This window comes from Crinia signifera, chromosome 8 (genome assembly GCF_055691185.1).
Source record: "Crinia signifera chromosome 8, ASM5569118v1, whole genome shotgun sequence".
Lineage (NCBI taxonomy): Eukaryota > Metazoa > Chordata > Amphibia > Anura > Myobatrachidae > Crinia > Crinia signifera.
This window is the reverse complement of record NC_139224.1, coordinates 139,794,669-139,812,821: the sequence shown is the minus strand read 5'-3', so window position 1 is coordinate 139,812,821 and position 18,153 is coordinate 139,794,669. Positions and strand designations below refer to the sequence as shown.

Sequence of the window (18,153 nt, the reverse complement as noted above, 5' to 3'; positions counted from 1 at the left end):
GTTCTCACATCAAGATTCTTAGCCATGGTTCCCACATCAAGAATCTCAGCCATGGTTTTCGCATCAAGAATCTCATCCATGGTTCCCACATCAAGAAGCTCAGCCATGGTTCCCCCATCAAGAATCTCAGCCATGGTTCTCACATCAAGAATCTCAGCCATGGTTTTCACATCAAGAATCTCAGCCATGGTTCTCACATCAAGAATCTCAGTCATGGTTCTCACATAAAGAATCTCAGCCATGGTTCTCACATCAACAATCTCAGTCATGGTTCTCACATCAAGAATCTCAGCCATGGTTCTCACATCAACAATCTCAGCCACGGTTCTCACATCAACAATCTCAGCCATGGTTCTCATATCAACAATCTCAGTTATGGTTATCCCATCTTCAATCTTACCCATGGTTATCACATCAACAATCTCAGCCATGGTTCTCACATCAACAATCTCAGTCATGGTTCTCACATCAACAATCTCAGTCATGGTTCTCACATCAAGAATCTCAGCCATGGTTCTCACATCAACAATCTCAGTCATGGTTCTCACATCTACAATCTCATCCATGGTTATCACATCAACAATCTCAGCCATGGTTCTCACATCAACAATCTCAGCCATGGTTCTCACATCAACAATCTCAGCCATGGTTCTCACACCAACAATCTCAGCCATGGTTCTTACATCAAGAATTTCCGCCATAGTTCTCATCAACAATCTCAACCATGATTCTCACATCAAGTAGTTTTGGGGCCTACACACAGGGCAATTTCAGGGCATATTCTAAGTAACCTCACTAGATCACTTAGAAAATGCCCCTACATCGCTCCGTGTGTAGGGGCCATAGCGATAACAATGCGCGGGCCTGCGCATCATTATTGCCCGGCTATTAATATCCATCATGCTGGATAAATCTTCTTAATTGCCAGTCAGGTCCAGTGTTCTCCCTGGAAAACACTGGCCCTGATAGATCACTCAGCACACAGCACTGACATATCGCTGTGTTCTGAGCGATCTTGCTGAGTGTTCCGAGCGATCTAGCAGCACTCAGAATGCTCATCAAATCTCCCAGTGTGTAGGCCCCTTAATACGTACACTGTTCTTTTAGATCATAAAATTAATTGCAGTTCTGGGTCAACTGAAAAATGCCTATGTGAGTAGAAAATTAATGAGATTAATGGGATTAGTTATTAAATGGTCATTAAAGCATTTGCCTTCCTTATAGCTAACTAATTTCAATAGGTATTATTATGGGCAGTAACGCTGGCATATCTGACCTTACTGGGCATTGTCACCGGCTTGTGGGGAGAGGCATTACCAGTTACATCATGTTGCTGGATATTTATTATCTATGGTAGATTAGAATTCGCAGCACTTTATCAGCGAGCATATATCATGTTACTGTGCATTATCCATGGCATTTCAGAACTTTGATCTCTGAATTATAACTGGCATACTGTATCATAGGCAGCATTGTGCTATTGCATGTGTACAAGCTCTTGCGGAGCTTTCATTTATACACTATTTTGCTGGAATTATTTCTGCTATAATTTGATCATTAATATATATATTAAAATGTGATTTTTGCGATTTTTAGGCAAAAAATGTCTGAAATCGCACGTTTTTCCGAATTCGCCTATTTAATGAGATACGAAAAACTGAAATGTCCACAAAATCGAAGACAATTTTTATTATGTTTTCGCATTGAAAAGTATACAAATCGCATATTTAATGAGATGAAAAACGGAAAATGTTACTAATAATCGCCACACATGCAGACCAGCTTCTGACAGGCGAATTGGCCAGAACAATGCACAGATCATTGCGAACTGTGCATAGTCCTGTCTTAAAAAATGGGTAAAAGTCCAAGAGTCCGGTGCTGGTTTCAGAAATACGGGGATCCCTACGCTTTTTGTCCCCCGTAGTTTTGGAACCTTGCCCGGCTCAAGGAGCCCGGGGCTGGTTATGCTCAAGAGGGGGGACCTCACGCCATTTTTTTTTCATTTTTTTAAACACAAATTCGCATAGTTCCTCAAATTCGCACATTTTCATGACTAAGATCACACATTTTCATGACTAAAAATCGCCCATTATTGCACTTTTTTGCCCGGAATACGCAGCTCATTAAATATGCGAATTTGCAGCAAAAAATGGGATTTTAAAAAGTGTGATAATGGGCGATTTTGAAAAGTTACTAAAACTCTCATTCGATTAAATGTCACCCCTCATCTCTTACTGCCCATATACGGTCGGTAGTTAATAATAATAATGGATAATGTTCTTGCAGATGATCTAGTATTGCGTATTCAGACACAGCAGCGGATGAGAGAAGCTGGGAGGAGGCTTCTATTTACACAAGATGCCTCCTGTGTCATTATTAGCATATTACAAAGTTGCAGAGGCAGCCATCCATTAATCAGGCTCCCATTACTTTCTGTTAATGTTCATATTATATTATTATAATTTACATATTAGCCTCCTGCTTTAGCTGAACAGTCAAATGATCCAAAGTGATAGTTTACGGTTAAGCTTAAATCTCTGTGCTGCTGTTACATTCCTATGCCGTCATGGGGTACAGGCTGCTGTATCCTGCCCACTTGCCCCCTGCAGTAAGCTATTCTATTGTATTATACACCAGCTATTCACTATTGTGACTTGAAGCGCCAATCTGTGAGTCGCTGGATGTAGAATTGGACTGTTTCGCTTCTGCATGTTCATAGCAGTCCGGTATTATCTTTGTTATGTTAAACTGTTATCCAAGGTGAGAAATAGGTTAAAAAAAAACCTTTGTACGCCGCTGAGTCTATAATGCCTATTGATTGATGTGTCCCAGCTAAGAAAAAATAAAAAAAAATCTGAATGCATCTGTTTCATCGCGGCAAACGTGTGAATGTTCCCCCTTTCTGTTTCCCTGCACCTGACTTTTATTTCACAGGGATTTTTTTTCTTCTCTTCTGCCATCATTTGAAAGTTGCACGCTGAGCTCTTTTATATTTGCCTGCCACGCAATCCTTCATTCTAAATATACTCTTCTCTCCTGGCGTCTCTTACAATTCTCACCTCCCTTCCTCTGTTATCCTGTTCCCTGTTTCACAATCACAGTCTGCTTGTGATTCCATTGCTCTTGTTAACAGATCTGGTCCCTCAGAGGGGAACATAATACCACTGACACCTTCTCTTTCTGCCTTTGCCTGTCTTTCACAGAGCAGGTGCACCGAGGTGTCACGTTCTATATAAGAGGCCGTGTGATCACAAGTCCTCCCTTCCTACCCGCTAGCATCAGCACCCAGCGCCAGGTGCTACATTGCAACAGATAAAGGGTGCATTGTGGACTCTGACTAACCTCGTTATGCAGGGCTAAGCATATGTTCACTGGTAAACCTAACTGCATAGAGTAATAGAAGAAGGATGACTTTGTCCCGTGTGATGCATCACAGGAGTCCAGCAGGGGACCATTACTTCACAACTAGGAGAAGTCTGATGTAATAATTTGCTGCCGTGTCATGGGCCAGGGGGGGGGGGGGGGGGGCACACAGCACACACTGCACCCATGTTGTAATACTCACCTTTCCGGTTCCCTGCATCGGGGGCTGCTTCTGCAGAGAAAATGGCAGCCGGGCTTGCGCAGTAGTGAAATCTGTCTAAAATGACGAGAGACTGTGGGACGATATTCAGTTGTTGCTTTTCATCGCTCTGATCGTGCGAATTATGGTCAGATTTAGCCTTGCATAGTGGGCGCTCACAATCTCTGCTGGCGCCTGCACGTCAGCTGACCCCCCCTGGAGGTGGCAAACTAAACTACAAGTGTCAGCAGGCAATCGTATTCCGACAAAGCAACAATTGAATAGCTATGTTGGGCACCATCTGCTGGCTGCCAGTGTGTCCCCCCAATGTGAGGTTCTTGCTCTCCTCTTTTTAATTATCTCAGCAGGCATAAGACTTTCAACTCGCATTGATACTAATCGCATTTAACATATGCGAGTAGTATCACAAAGCCAAAAGAGCTGCCCTTTGGCAAAGCCGCCGGAGTCGGGTGAGAAGGTGCCCGCGGGTCCCTCTCACCTTCTACATCCGGGAACCTCCTGCTGCAGATGGCCGCAGGGACTTCTGGGCTCCTCCTTCCTGCACTGAAGGGGAAGTACTGCTGGTAGGGAGGAGGAGGTCACTGGGTCTGGGCAACACAGCAGGAGGTTCGGGGAGGCGGGGTCCATTGTGGGGCAGCGGGTGATGCAAAAAAACCTGGCAATACCCTATGTGTCGAAAACGTGATGGTCCCGCGTTAATACATACAGTAGCAGCAAAACTATGCAACATAGGAAGCTAGTCTGAATCAGACCCCAGGCTTACTATGCGCAAACACTGAATGATCTTCAAACATGATTCTGAGGATATGAAGAAGAGATTTTAGCAATGGATACAGAGCCAGCCCTAGGAATAGGCAAACTAGGCAAATGCCTAGGGCATTTTGAATGCCATGGGGCATGCAGCTCATACAACTAAGTTAGCAGCAGCTAGCCCGGGCTTCAATATCTGCAGAGTCCAGGCCAGGTGAGTGCTGTGCAGGAGCGGGGGGTAAGTGGTTGTAATTATATGTGGCATTATGTGTATAAGGGCATTACTAATTTGTGGTAAAATGTGTAAGGGGAATTACAGTGTGGAAGTATGTGTATAAGGTGCACTATGGTGTAGCTTAATATGTTTAAAGGGCACTACTGTGTGGTGTAGTATGAATAAGGAGCAATACAGTGTGGTGCAGTATGAATAAGGAGCAATACTTTGTGATGAAATAAGGAGCAGGGGCGGAACTAGCGGAAGTGCTAGGGGGCCCCAACAAAATCTTGCCTAGTGCATCAAATTAGCTAGGGATGGCTCTGACTGGATAAATAACTTAATGCCTCTGGTAAGGACCCAGAATGTGTGATTTCTATCTGTGTGATTCACACAGCCTTTACATAACCCGCATTGTTGCAGTCATACATACTTGATGAATATGAGTCATATAAAATCACTGCAGAGGTGGACTAGATGTTTAATGTCTATTAAACGCATGTAATGTGTAACCGTGCACCAGATTACTCCTGGTGCATGCCATATGACCCAGTTAACTGAACCAGATGACTGTGATGTATTAAAGCCATTAGGAGCTACATATTGAGAGAGAGAGTTTGCAAATCTCAGTTTCTAACCCCTTCAATGTCAAGGGGACACTGAGAAATACACTGCAGTGCCCATGCAGCTGATGTGAATGTGAAGGGGTTAATGCTGGCACTCACTGGGACGGGAGCTAGGTCTATTATATGCCGGCTGACTTGCTCAATTCCCATGATGCTTAGGGACAACACGCCGAAATGTTATCAAAGCGCTTTCCCAGCTTATTTCAGTTCAGAAATACAAAAATGATTGTATGCTGCCCTACAATTACATTCCTCTTGTTCTTTTAGCACACTTCCATGCCCACTTCATTACTTGTATATATACAGCTAACCGATCACCAATAACGAGAAGAAAGGAAAGCGGTTTGTAGCTGCTTATTGCGGGTTCTGGAAAAATATATTGTATTAAAGCACTAGGGTGCATTAACAGCATACAAATTTGCTTATTTAAACAATTTAAAGTAGCAATCAAAAACCGACATTGTATTTTCTTATTATAATTATTATTATTAAATATTTTTATATAGTGCCATCGTATTATGCAGTGTTTAACGGATAATTTTAATTTCTTTCACATTATTTCCTGCTCAGTATGTTCCCTGCATCACAAATGTGTTCCTAATGTGTTGTGAAAATTACTGTATGCTTACCTCCCAAATGTGCCACATTTTGCAGGATGTCCCATGGCGGGGGGTTCTGACAGAACCAATAAATGTTACCACCCTAGAATGGCAACTTCCTGTCAGTCAAGTTGTGAGGGGACTGTGATTAGGGCCCTTATTCTGATTGACTTGGTCGGATAAGAGTTGCGACGGAGTGAGTTTTTCAGGCCACTGCGTGCACGGTTGAACACAGTGGGTGTAATCTGGGCGCGGCATCAAAACTGGGCAAAACTGGGGGGTAAACGGGGCGTGCATGTGGGTGGTGACAACAAGTGCTGGGCGTACATCCTGCTCGAGTCACCGAGTGCACGGACCCGCTTGGACTTGTTTTCATGAGAGACACTCGGAAGGAAAAAGCGAGTCTCACGCCTCGCAACCCTGCCGCATCAGCGGGCCCGTATTCGGTCGGACAATCAACATGCACAATAGCTACATTACTTTCAGCTGCACGCAATACACACCCATGCAGCATACAGGTTTCTCTCATTTATCAATTAACTAACTCCATGGCAGCAACACGGGGAACCATTTACACTTCTCTGCGTTCAAATCACTTGTATATTTCATTCTTTGAACACACAAAGGCACCACTATTCTTAACTGCTATTATGTGCCAATTGTCACACAAGTGCTCTGCCCATGTTACGACAATACTTCACATAGGGGGAAATTTACCAATATGAAAAACCTAGTTTTTCGTATTGGTATTTCCCCTACGGCTGCATACGACTGTTTAAGTCGTATGCAAAGTCGTGTTCCGGAGGGGAAATTACAAAGCAGTCAGATACGACTGCTTTGTAACCCTCCGATGGTGTAATGATTCGTATTAGCTGGCCATATATAGGGCCGCTAATACGAATTTTTCTAGCAGTCTGCACGGATCAGTCAGATCCGTGCAGGCTGCAAGGTGTAAAAAAAAATTGAAAAATTAAATAAATAAAAAAAAAAAACCGGCGTGAGGTCCCCCCCACAGCTGTAACCAGCACCAGGCTGAAGGAGCCGGGGCCGGTAATTAAAAATCAGGAAACCCAACAAATAGGGGTTCCCCGATTTTTAACAACCAGCCCCAGGCTCCAGGTCCGGGGCTGGTTCCCAAAATACGGGGGACAAAATGACTAGGGGTCCCCCGTATTTCAAGAACCAGCCCCAGGCACAACCAGCCAGCAGGGTAATGTCACAGCCGGGGGACACTTATGATATAAGGTTCCGCGGCCAAAACATTAACCCCCTGACCGGTCAGCCTGGCCAGGGGCCCTGGGGGAGTGGGGACCCCCCCAATGAAGGGGTCCCCCCCCTCCAGGACTTACCTGACCAGGCTGAAGCCTGGTACTGTCCCCGATGCCCCTCGGCGGTGGGCATCGGGCTGATTATGGTGTAAAAAAAAAGATTAAACTATTGTTTTTTACTGTGGCACTACAAGTGCCAGCAAGCCTCCCCAGCAAGCTGGGACTTGGAGAACCACAAGTCCCAGCCTGCTGGGCATTAAAGGGCCCGCTGGCACTTGTAGTTCCACAGTTAAAAAAATAGTACACAAAACACACTGACACACATTTAAAATAAAACTTTAATACATACAAAGCCCACACATACTAATACTTACCTATCTTCTTCCCGTAGGTAGCCCTGGTCCTGATGTCCTGTGTCGTCTTCGGGATCCATGTCGACGTCCTTCTTCATGTCGACGTCGCTGTCGGCGATGGCGTCTCCGTCTGGATCCGACGAAATCCATGTGGAAGCTGTGGAAGGAAACCATACTCACCTGTCCCAGCGCGACGTAGTCCAGGTAAGTGTCTTGGCAAAAAAACAAACCGACACCCCGAAACCAGACCGGACAGCTGAGCCGCACAGTGTTTGTGTACACCGCCCAGGGGCATCGGGGACAGTACCAGGCTTCAGCCTGGTCAGGTAAGTCCTGGAGGGGGGGGACCCCTTCATTGGGGGGGTCCCCACTCCCACAGGGCCCCTGGCCAGGCTGACTGGTCAGGGGGTTAATGTTTTGGCCGCGGGACCTTATATCATACCCTGCTGGCTGGTTGTGCCTGGGGCTGGTTCTTGAAATACGGGGGACCCCTAGTCATTTTGTCCCCCGTATTTTGGGAACCAGCCCCGGACCTGGAGCCTGGGGCTGGTTGTTAAAAATCGGGGAACCCCTATTTGTCGGGTTCCCTGATTTTTAATTACCGGCCCCGGCTCCTTCAGCCTGGTGCTGGTTACAGCTGTGGGGGGGACCCCACGCCGTTTTTTTTTTAAATTTATTTAATTTTTCGATTTTTTTACACTGAAGCCTGCACGGATCTGACTGATCCGTGCAGGCTTAAAGCAAATAGAACAGGAAAATGGTGTTCTATTTTCCTGTCGTATTTGCGTGGGTGTTTCACACCACTTAGCAGCCGTATTATCAGTATGGCTGCTTAGTACATCAGGAACCACCATTCTTTTGAATGGTGATTTCTGTCGTATTCTATCGATGGTGTAGGACAGGGGTCCTCAAACTTTTTAAATCGGGGGCCAGTTCACTGTCCCTGAGACTGTCGGAGGGCCGGACATGGGTGTGTATGGCCATTTTTTTCAAACAGAAAGGCGAACGCAGGAGGGTTGTATCGAATCAATAATTATATATATATATATGTACACTGCGCAGCATGCACTGTACATCCCCCGCCCCTGTCTGTTGTGGTGGCTGCCGTTACCGTGGCGGGGCGGGGGATGTACAGTGCATGCTGCGCTATATATATATATATATATATATATATATATATATATATATATATCTCTCATTTTAAATATGTTAGTATAAAAAAAAAACCGCACCTCTAACAATAAGAACACAGTCAAGAGTAGACTGTGTGTGGACTGGGACACAGTCAGTGTCTGCTCAGTCAGTGCCACTGCTCCCTCCGTGTTGCCTTCTTGTCCGGCTCCTCTCTCCGGATTCTGTAAGCTACTCTCCTCTGTGCAGCCGCAGCGTGTGACGTGGTGACGTCACACGCATAGGAGAAGCTTATGCAGGGAGACGGGATGGACCTGCAGACACTGTCGCTTCCCCTGACGTCCTAGGCCACTCCCCCGCCCGTCCATTCGCCAGCCAGCCTGCCCATCCATCCTCCCGGCATGTGAGGCAAGTGAAAGTGATTGCCGCGCCAGCACTTGGGCAGCGGCACACCAGGCGGGCCACATAAAAGTCCTCAGCGGGCCGCATCTGGCCCGCGGGCCGTAGTTTGAGGACCCCTGGTGTAGGACATTCGTATTTGTAAATACAAATACGAATGTTCCATCTTTAGGACTACGAATTGTTGTATTTTTGGGATTGTAAATCCCGAAAATACAAATTCGTAAAAAAAAGGTGTATTTCTCCCTACGAATACACCTTTTTTCTACGAATCCATTTTGGTAAATGTCCCCCTTAATCACAAAAAGTCCACATGTGTCAACTCACATACTTCCATGCAAACACAACCATGATGCTCTCATCACATTACACACATATGCAATTGGGAAGGCAATTAGTTAATTGAATGCAATTAACAACATACACTTTGGGTAATTGGTTAATGGGTTTGAAGCATGAGTTTCGTACGGAATCCTGCTGGCCCATGTTAAACACCAGCAGAGGGCGTTTGGTCGGCTGTCCGGCCGTCCGCATGCAGCAAGACCGTGCAAACTTTGTGAGTTCCGTCCGCACACGGTAGCGTACGTGCATGGTTACACTCCCTTTTGTGTGTTAGTCCGTCCTAACGGATGCGGTGGTCTTATAGGCATGCCTTCGCTCACCGCGCTGGTCTGCGGTTCGTTCGCTCGGATACGTGCGAACACGTATCCGAAGGAATGAACCAGAATAAGGTCCTAGATTAATTGCTGATTTTTGTCTCTGGCCTCGCGAGTGCTCAATATGACCCCTACACATCAGCAGTCATTCGATTATCGATAGACTTGTGAATTTGCACAATAGCAATCTACTCTGAATAACCCCCATACTGCAGTTCCAAGAGTGGTGTTATAAGGAAATGCCTCTGGTGTCACCTTCCTCCTGCTAACACTTTCATGTTCAATAGAAACCTTAATGAAAGGTACATTAATGATATCGTTAGAAACCCATGGACGTACTGTATACATGCATTTATCCAAACACATCTAGCACTATGATAAACTGATAAACATAGTGACAGACATTATGAGCCAGATGCACTAAGCTTCAAGGTTGATACAATGGAGAGTGATAACCAACCAGTCAGCTCCTGTCTGACATTCTTCATACACAATCTGGGACATGTCAGGTAGGAGCTGATTGGCTGTTTATCACTTCACATTTTATCACCTTTGAAGCTTAGTTCATCTGGCCCAGTATGTATTACACAATTGTAAAACGCAATGGAATCTGCTGCGCTATATAAGAAACTGTAAATAAATAATAAATATTACAATTTTATTACCACATTGCATCTGAGGATGAATCTGACAGAAATGTGGCAGTGGACAAACATAATTCTGCTTTCATCGTCACCTTATTCAGTTACCTTCCATCCAATCACTGAAAGCATGACATTTATTTTATACTAATAAGATCCACTAATAATCTCACCACACAGCCACTGGAGTCCAGCTTGCGGTCGGAAACACAGCGAAAGTTTTTGCTGCACCCTCCGTTCCCTTTGGAACAATCCCGAACAGGACCAAAAGAATCCAGCAGAATCTCAAGGTTATCAAACGACGAGGAGGTCATCAGCTCCTCTCTGTGGGCAAAGCAAACAATAGGGAAAGGAGGCGGGAGCAGGATGATAGATAGGAAGAGACAGGGAGGAAATACATCAAATCAAGGAAAGCTAGAATAAAAAGGCCGCATGTCAGTGCAGGGCCGCCGAGAGGCAGGGGGGGCGGGTACATTTTACCCGGGCCCGGGCCTATCAGGGGGCCCGGGTGCAAGGACACACACAAACACACTTTTTTTTTTAGGGCAATGGGTGCGGGTGCCGCGCGTTTCTGTGTAGCGGGACTCGGGAGCGCAGGCGGCGGTAAATTAATGGAGGCGAGCGGGTGCTTACCGTCTGTGTCTGTCACTGTCAGTGAGTGTGCAGACTATAGTACAGACAGTGGCAGAGGCGTCCGGTCCACCGCTGCGGAGCTTTAGTGCAGAGAGAGACTCTCGTGAGATGATCTCGCAGGTCTCACTGTCTCTATAGTATCTGCAGACTGCAGCTCAGCTGGGAGAGACCGGACGCTATGCTAGTGCAGACTGCACGTGGGAGACCAGGGAGAAGAAGGTCACGGTGCACTGCGATGGAGCCGGAGGAACTGAGAGCCTGAGGTCACTGTGTGCACTGACCCAGAAAATGTAGACAGACAGACCCAGTAAATTTTAAAAACGCTGCAGTGCTTCCTGTAAGTACAGTTGACTGCCCTGCCTGGCTTAATATATAGCTTATATAGATTCTTAGAGAGCTTAACATGTATTAATAGAATGGCATGTTACTGATCCCATATGGTTTCTTTAGAATAATAAAGACAGTGGTAAAATGTAGTCATTCATTTAAAGAGATTCATTGATAGTAAGTTGTACTTAGCTGCTACTCCTGGCTGCTAGTAGATTTATGAGAGACCAGATTCTAAGTGCAGTATTCAATGCCGGTGCGAGCGGCCGGCGAGGGGGTTAAACTGCGAGGATCACAGAAAACCAGTGATCCTCGCAGTTTAACCCCCGCGCCGGCCGCTCGCACTATGCAACGTTCCGGGGGAATCCTCGCCGTCACAGAACTGCGAGGATTCCCCTAAACTGCGAGAGCCGAGGCTAGTGCAGCAAACTCGCTGTAATTAGCCTCAACTCTCGCAGTTTTTGGAGGCACATTCGCAAATTCCCCCTCGCTCAAAGAACGGAGCGAGGGGGAATTTGCGAATCAGGGGGGTCAGTTGAATACTGACAGGGTGAGCGGTGACTGCGAGCAAAAAGTCCTGCTCGCAGTCACCACTCGCCCACGGCATTGAATATATGCCTAAGAGTTTCCTCAGATATGTCCAGATTGGGATAAAGATTGGCACTGGTGATGGGGATAAAGATTGGCACTGGTGATGGGGATTCTGTCTCTCTATGATATAGAATATATATATATATATATATATATATATATATATATATATATAGGTGAAGAATAGGCGTCAGCAACAAGCCGTTAAAAGTAAATTACTGTACAAGAAGCTGATGTTTCAGTGCCTCTAGGCATGCTCCAAATGGTGCTGATTATAAACTATAGGACCCTGATCTACAGAAAATTAATTCAATGGTTGTGTCCAAATTCTTTTTATAAAAACACACTCCAATTCAATATCTCATTGTGGCCTTGTGGGTGCGTACTGTATATTGTAGTGTTCACACTAGGGGGTTTATTCTAGTTCACTCTTTCTGACAAAATCCTTCTTAGATGGACAAAACCATGTGCACTGCAGGGGGGCAGATGTAACATGTGCAGAGAGAATTAGATTTGGGTGAGTTATTTTGTTTCTGTGCAGGGTAAATACTGGCTGCTTTATTTTACACTGCAATATAGATCTCACTTTGAAAAAAAACCCCACCCAAATCTAATTCTCTCTGCACATGTTACATCTGCCCCACCCGCAGTGCACATGGTTTTGTCCATCTAAGAAGGATTTTGTCAGAAAGAATGAACTAGAATAACCCCCTTGGTTTCTAGGCCATGCCCTGCCCATTTTTCTAACATGTACAGTAAATGCACCCTGCCCTTATTTTGTGTGGTAATGTGCTCCCTTCCACAACCCCCCACCGCGCTGACAGGACTTTGTTATCTGCAGCTCCTCCTGCTCCCACTGTGCTAAAAGGCCTGCCCCTCTCAGCCCTCCGGAGTCCCCCGGTGCCTCCGTCGCTGCAAGTGTATGAGAGCGGTGCATAGCGCCACAAACTTCCACCACCACTCCGGCAGTTCTCGGCCATTTCAAATGCCGTGTGACTCCTGAGCCAATCAGAGCTTGCATACCGGCAGCTGCGGTGATTGGCTGCTGGGCCACGAGCTGCGATTGGCTTACTAGTCAGCGCACCATATTTGACAGCTGCCAGATGGGTGAGGGAAGCCTGTGGTGCTGTTATCTGCTCTCATACAGTGGTGGAGGTGGAGGCCAGACCTGGACTACCAGTGTGAGTCTGCACTACAGGGGGCATTAAGCAGCAGCACTACAGGGGGCATCAAGCAGAGGCTTTGTGCATGCTGTCAGCAATACGCCTGTTTATCAGGCACAAACAGAATAATCTAAATGTACAAACTGGTTGTCTTCTTGTATTCTTCTGCAATGAGGCTGTGACTGGTGCTCTGCTGAGAGCAGCAGGTCAGATATAGCTATTCCAAGTTCCCCCCCATCTAAGCCTTGGGGGGGGTTGCCCGCTTGATGGGGGGAGAGGGGGTGCCCGGCCGGTTTGCAGCACCCTGCCCTAATAAAATTCTAGAGTGAACACTATATTTGTATGTCTTTATATATACAGTATGGGAGTAAAAGCCGCTCCACTGTAGTGAAATCCCACCTTGCGAATGAGTGTGCATGCTGTGTACTGCTGCTAATCTATTCGGGGCTGAGCAAAAATATCTACAGTAAATCCATTTGTGAGACGCTCACTATGAAATGATTTTTTTCACTTGCAATGATTTTTTTCACTTGCAAGCTCTGAGTAGACAGGGATTTACTAGGATGTAATAAAATCAGCATGATCGTGGCTGGAGCTGACATAAAAAACCCTTCCCTAACAGGCTTAGGCACTCCTATGCTATCTCTGACACCCCCAATGTTTTTTTTTTGGCACGGCTAGCACTCCCAATTAATGGTCGGCTACCAGCCCCAGAAGCCGGCTTCCTATTAATCACCTTGTCAACGGATTGCTAATAGAAAACGTACTGTAGCAGGACTTCATCGCTGGTTTGAATCGCGCACACGCATTGAAGCCCATAGGCATGCACAGTACATTGATAATCGCCCACTGTACAAATTTGCAGCCATGTGATTAGCTCTGAATTGGGCCCTATGTGAGTGTGTTTGTGTGTACAGATGTGTCCCTCTATGTTTTTTGCAGCTTATCAAAGCGGTATTGATATGTGAAATGGGGGATGCTGGATGGGTCCCTGACAGTCAGGATTCCGACGTCGGTGTAATGATTAAAACTCCAACACTCAGGGTCCCGAGGGCCACCGGCTATTCTCCCTCGTCCACGACCCCCATAAACAGAGAATAGAATAGCCCTGTGCCTGCAAGGGACTTTGTTGCGCCCCCCCCCCCCCCCCCTGCTTTCTGAGTCTGGGCAGTTGGTATCCCACATCAGGCTAATGACTGTCGGGCTCCTATACTACACCCAAATAGGGGCCCTGGGAAGTTGTTGTACCAGGGCCCAGGATTTCTCTTGGCAGCCCTGTGTCAGTGGAAGGGGCAGGAGAGAGGTCAGTGCGAGGGGAAAATAGATTAAGGAAGAGAGAAAGGATTGAGACAGAGGCAAATAGTGAGGGATGTGTTGATAAGAACATACAAATCATCTGGCAGAAATGCTGCCTCTGTAAGATAGTAGCTGTTTATGAGTGCGACTCACAAAGCATGCATGTACCATATAGCCATTATTTACCAGAACTACTTGTCCCTGATACCCGAAGGTCCATTAATCAGAGCACAGGCAAAGGTTCCGTACACTGACATTATTCCTCCCCTGAGTATCCCCACGCACTCACCTGACCTCAACGGCATCCTCCATGACAGTCATGTCTGTTTTACACTTGGCTGATGGATTTATGGCCAGTTCTGCTGGGGGGATGACAAAGCTCTTACTGAGAGGCAGCCACATCCCCTCTCCCAGAGTGTAAGTAAATCTGTGTCGAAAAACAGAAAAATGTGTCAGAGACTCCTTCTTCCATAGACATGCATGAACGCAGGTAAAGGACGCTTTATTGCAGCATTTACACTAGCTCCCTGGGCTCGTCATTGAGCATCAATTTAATAGCTCTTTATGACATTGGATGAGCTATGACTTGTTGTGACTTCTGCTGCGCACACAGAAGTCTGTACTCCATCAGTATTAATGCATCCTGGAAAGTGGGCAGACTGTACAACAGCTATGAAATTGCAATCTATCAGTATCAGAAGGACGTTCTGTCCTGGGGACGGAACAGAGGCCTGTTATTTGTGTTCCGAGACACAGCCTCTTGGGTGTATGGACAGTTGAATAATTGGGGGAATCTAGGCCACGTTCCGGATTTTACCAAACCACTCTCTGACCCGCTCTCCAATTAGTATTGTTGGAAACAGAGGCGGCACAAGGTTTTTGAGTAAAACTTTAGCTTACGTCTCCCACCACCACCGACGCACCAATACCGACTCTTCAGGACCTTAGGTAAAGGTGTGGAGGTGGCATCTTATAAGTTCAACCCTTGCCCTTTGCATAAAGGGTCCAACGCTTTTGGACTGCTGCGAATTTGAAGCCAGTTCGATAATCGATGCTCATGGTCTGCAGTGCGCATTTGCGGGATCCCCCTCCACACTGACCATGCGAAGGCGAGTCTACAAAGGCTTGCCCTTCTGCTCCACGTGAGGTTTCTGTCCTCTCTGAGCTCGCCTTAGGACACCTGCGTTACGGTTTGAAAGGTGTACCTCCCCAGCTAAACTCGCCACGGTGATCAAGGTGATGGACAGGCGTTTGGGGGCGGAACGCCAATGTTTTCTGGACGTGCCTCAGAAAACTCAGGCTCATTGCCTGACCGCCGGAAAGGAGGTCCTCTGATGTCAGCAGCGGCCTCATTCTCCCTACAGCCTTTGCAGCGATGAGTAAGTCTAGATTTACCTGCGAGCAGGTCTGAATTGGGATCTAAGTTCAAGAAGGATGCCTTTCTCAGTCAGCCTTTAATTTGTGATAGACTCTGGATTCTGGAGCCCTTAGGCAGCTGCCTAAATCTGCCTAATTACAGAGCCAGCCCTGGATGGGAAGTAGGGGCACATTGTGTTCAATATAATGTAGAATGTGCACCTATTATTATTATTATTATTACTTATTTATTATGCACCACAAAGTGAAGGGCCAATACAATTAGTGGTGAATCATGTGTCAATGGGTGGGGCAACAATGGCATGCTGTATTGTGCCACGCCCCCTGCACCTCGTTGACCCCTCCAGCATATAACACTTTACAAAGTAGGTACACATGGGCCCTTATTGAGATCTGATTGCAGTGCAAATTTGTTCTCAAACTGGGCAAAACCATGTGCACTGCAGGTGGGGCAGAAGTAACATGTGCAGAGATTAAATTTGGGTGCAGTGTGTTGAAACTGAAATCTAAATTGCTATGTAAAAAATAATGCAGCCAGTATTTACCCTGCACAGAAAAAAAATAACTTACACAAATCTAACTCTCCCTATACATGTTACATCTGCCCAACCTGCAGTGCACATAGTTTTGCCCATTTTTTGAACAAATTTGTACTGCGATCAGATCTGAATAAGGCCCATAATGCATATACTTGATACAGATATTTATTTTGTGACAAAATTGTCTCCAAATTATTTTTGAAAACTATTATTATTGTTTTTATTATTATTATTATTATTAACAGGTTCTTATATTGTGCAGCAATTCTGTTGCGCTTTACAATTGAAAAAAACAGTGATAAAACAAAATGGATCGTTACAGACAATCAAAACAGAATTAAGGCCCTGCTCGCAAGCTTACAATCCATACTGTATGTACATTATGTGCTTTCCTTCTGTTTCCTTATTTTATATGAAACAAACTATAAATTGATGATGCTAGTCAGGAAAAAAATATATTTTTTTAACAATAAAAATTATATGAATTAATAACTGAATACAAGCCGACAAATCAAGCTGAGGGAACCAGTGACTTATCAAGGCATGCTGGGAATATGGCGACCTATTTTAATGGTTTTAGGGTCTACTGTTTTTGTCCTACAGTACTGTAAATATGTGTCAGGAATTTTTATTGGTCGCAGTCTAACGTAATTAAAATAGTGACAGCTAACTGATTGGTTTCTTTGCCATAGATTTATAAATGTACAGTTTGCATCACATTGTTAAAAGACCACTTTGACTTCTCTACATGTGGGCTATAAAACTACAGTACAGTATATTTAGAGTTATGCTGTCATTTCCCTGCAGCACTGCTAACAAGTACCCCCCCCCCCACCCTCTCTGACATCCCACCCATTTAGAACAGTGACCTATTATCTTCTAGAAGGTGCTAAAAAAGTACACTCTGATTGATTGCTACGGGCAGCACCCCATCCTCAATAGAACGACCATCTTAGTAAATTTACCCCAAACTGCTTACAGAAGCCCTTCCTCCTGTCATGGCAGTCCGCTCCAGTAAAGTAAAAAAAGGGCATGGCGGACATCCTGTATTTAGTTATGAATAACCCTATTAACAACATGCCTGTACAGCGTGTATGGCTTTCTTCCACACAAATGACTGAGACAAAACCTGACTTGTTATGACTGTGAGGAAGTTCCGGGCCTTGAGGTTGTGAGTGAAATTCGAGTCCTTGACTGATGTCAGCCTGCGAGGTGCCGCAGATGGATGGGAGAGATGGTTTTGACTCTGACAAATACATTGCAGTGGGCTGACAGAGGATGCTCGGAGCTGTGAAGGTCATGGTATGAACTGGCTGTATAGCCCACACTTCTAGAACAACAGCCATTGTCACACACTGTCTTGTGCACAATTCATACATACAGATCTAGAAGTGAGTTTATGTTATACCTGAATATCTTGTCCGCTGGCTGCTCCCCCAAGACCAGGTCAAATCCCCTCTGGAACATGGTATAAGGCCATGGGCTGTATTAAATGGCAACAATAAGGTCAAAGGTCAGATTGGTCCAAATGATGAGTTTACAATTATCTCTAAAGTCCCGTACACATGGTGGGGTCTGGCAGGAAAGACAGCGCAAGCATTGTATTTCCTTGCTGAAGATGGTGATGTGCAGGACCGCACATTTCTATCGCCCGGACTATACACACGGAGCGATCAGTGCTCCATTTCTAAGCAATCTAGTCAGATCATTTAGAAATGGGGTGAAAATCCCCCGGGTGTATGTCCCTGTTGGTTCATGTTCATGTGTTATGGTAATCACACCTCCTAGACATGAGCAAGACAGTTGGGTTGGTACATAAAGGTAAATGGGGAATATATACTGTAAATCACCATCTCTGATTCACTTCTGAAACCTGTTTAAAACCATTTCAAGCACTATAATTTCTGTTCATCCAAGGTGAGGTTTGTCAATAGCATTGTTCATAAATAAGGCTAGGCTAGTATCTGTTTGGGGTTTGTGTTCTCCTGTGCTACTTGTTGGGAGGAG

At 45.6% G+C, this 18,153-nt stretch overlaps 1 protein-coding gene across 2 annotated transcripts in view; it reads right to left on the bottom strand.

The window, feature by feature from the left end:
• The window catches only part of ASTN1 (astrotactin 1), a 364,520-nt gene that overhangs the window by 102,191 nt on the left and 244,176 nt on the right, over positions 1–18,153 (bottom strand). For both annotated transcript variants that reach the window (XM_083157262.1, XM_083157261.1), the window contains 3 exons: positions 17,555–17,629; positions 14,520–14,657; positions 10,394–10,544 (listed from right to left, as the gene is read on the bottom strand). In XM_083157262.1, coding sequence (XP_083013388.1) covers positions 10,394–10,544; positions 14,520–14,657; positions 17,555–17,629 — 364 coding nt within the window. The remainder of the gene's footprint in view (positions 1–10,393; positions 10,545–14,519; positions 14,658–17,554; positions 17,630–18,153) is intronic.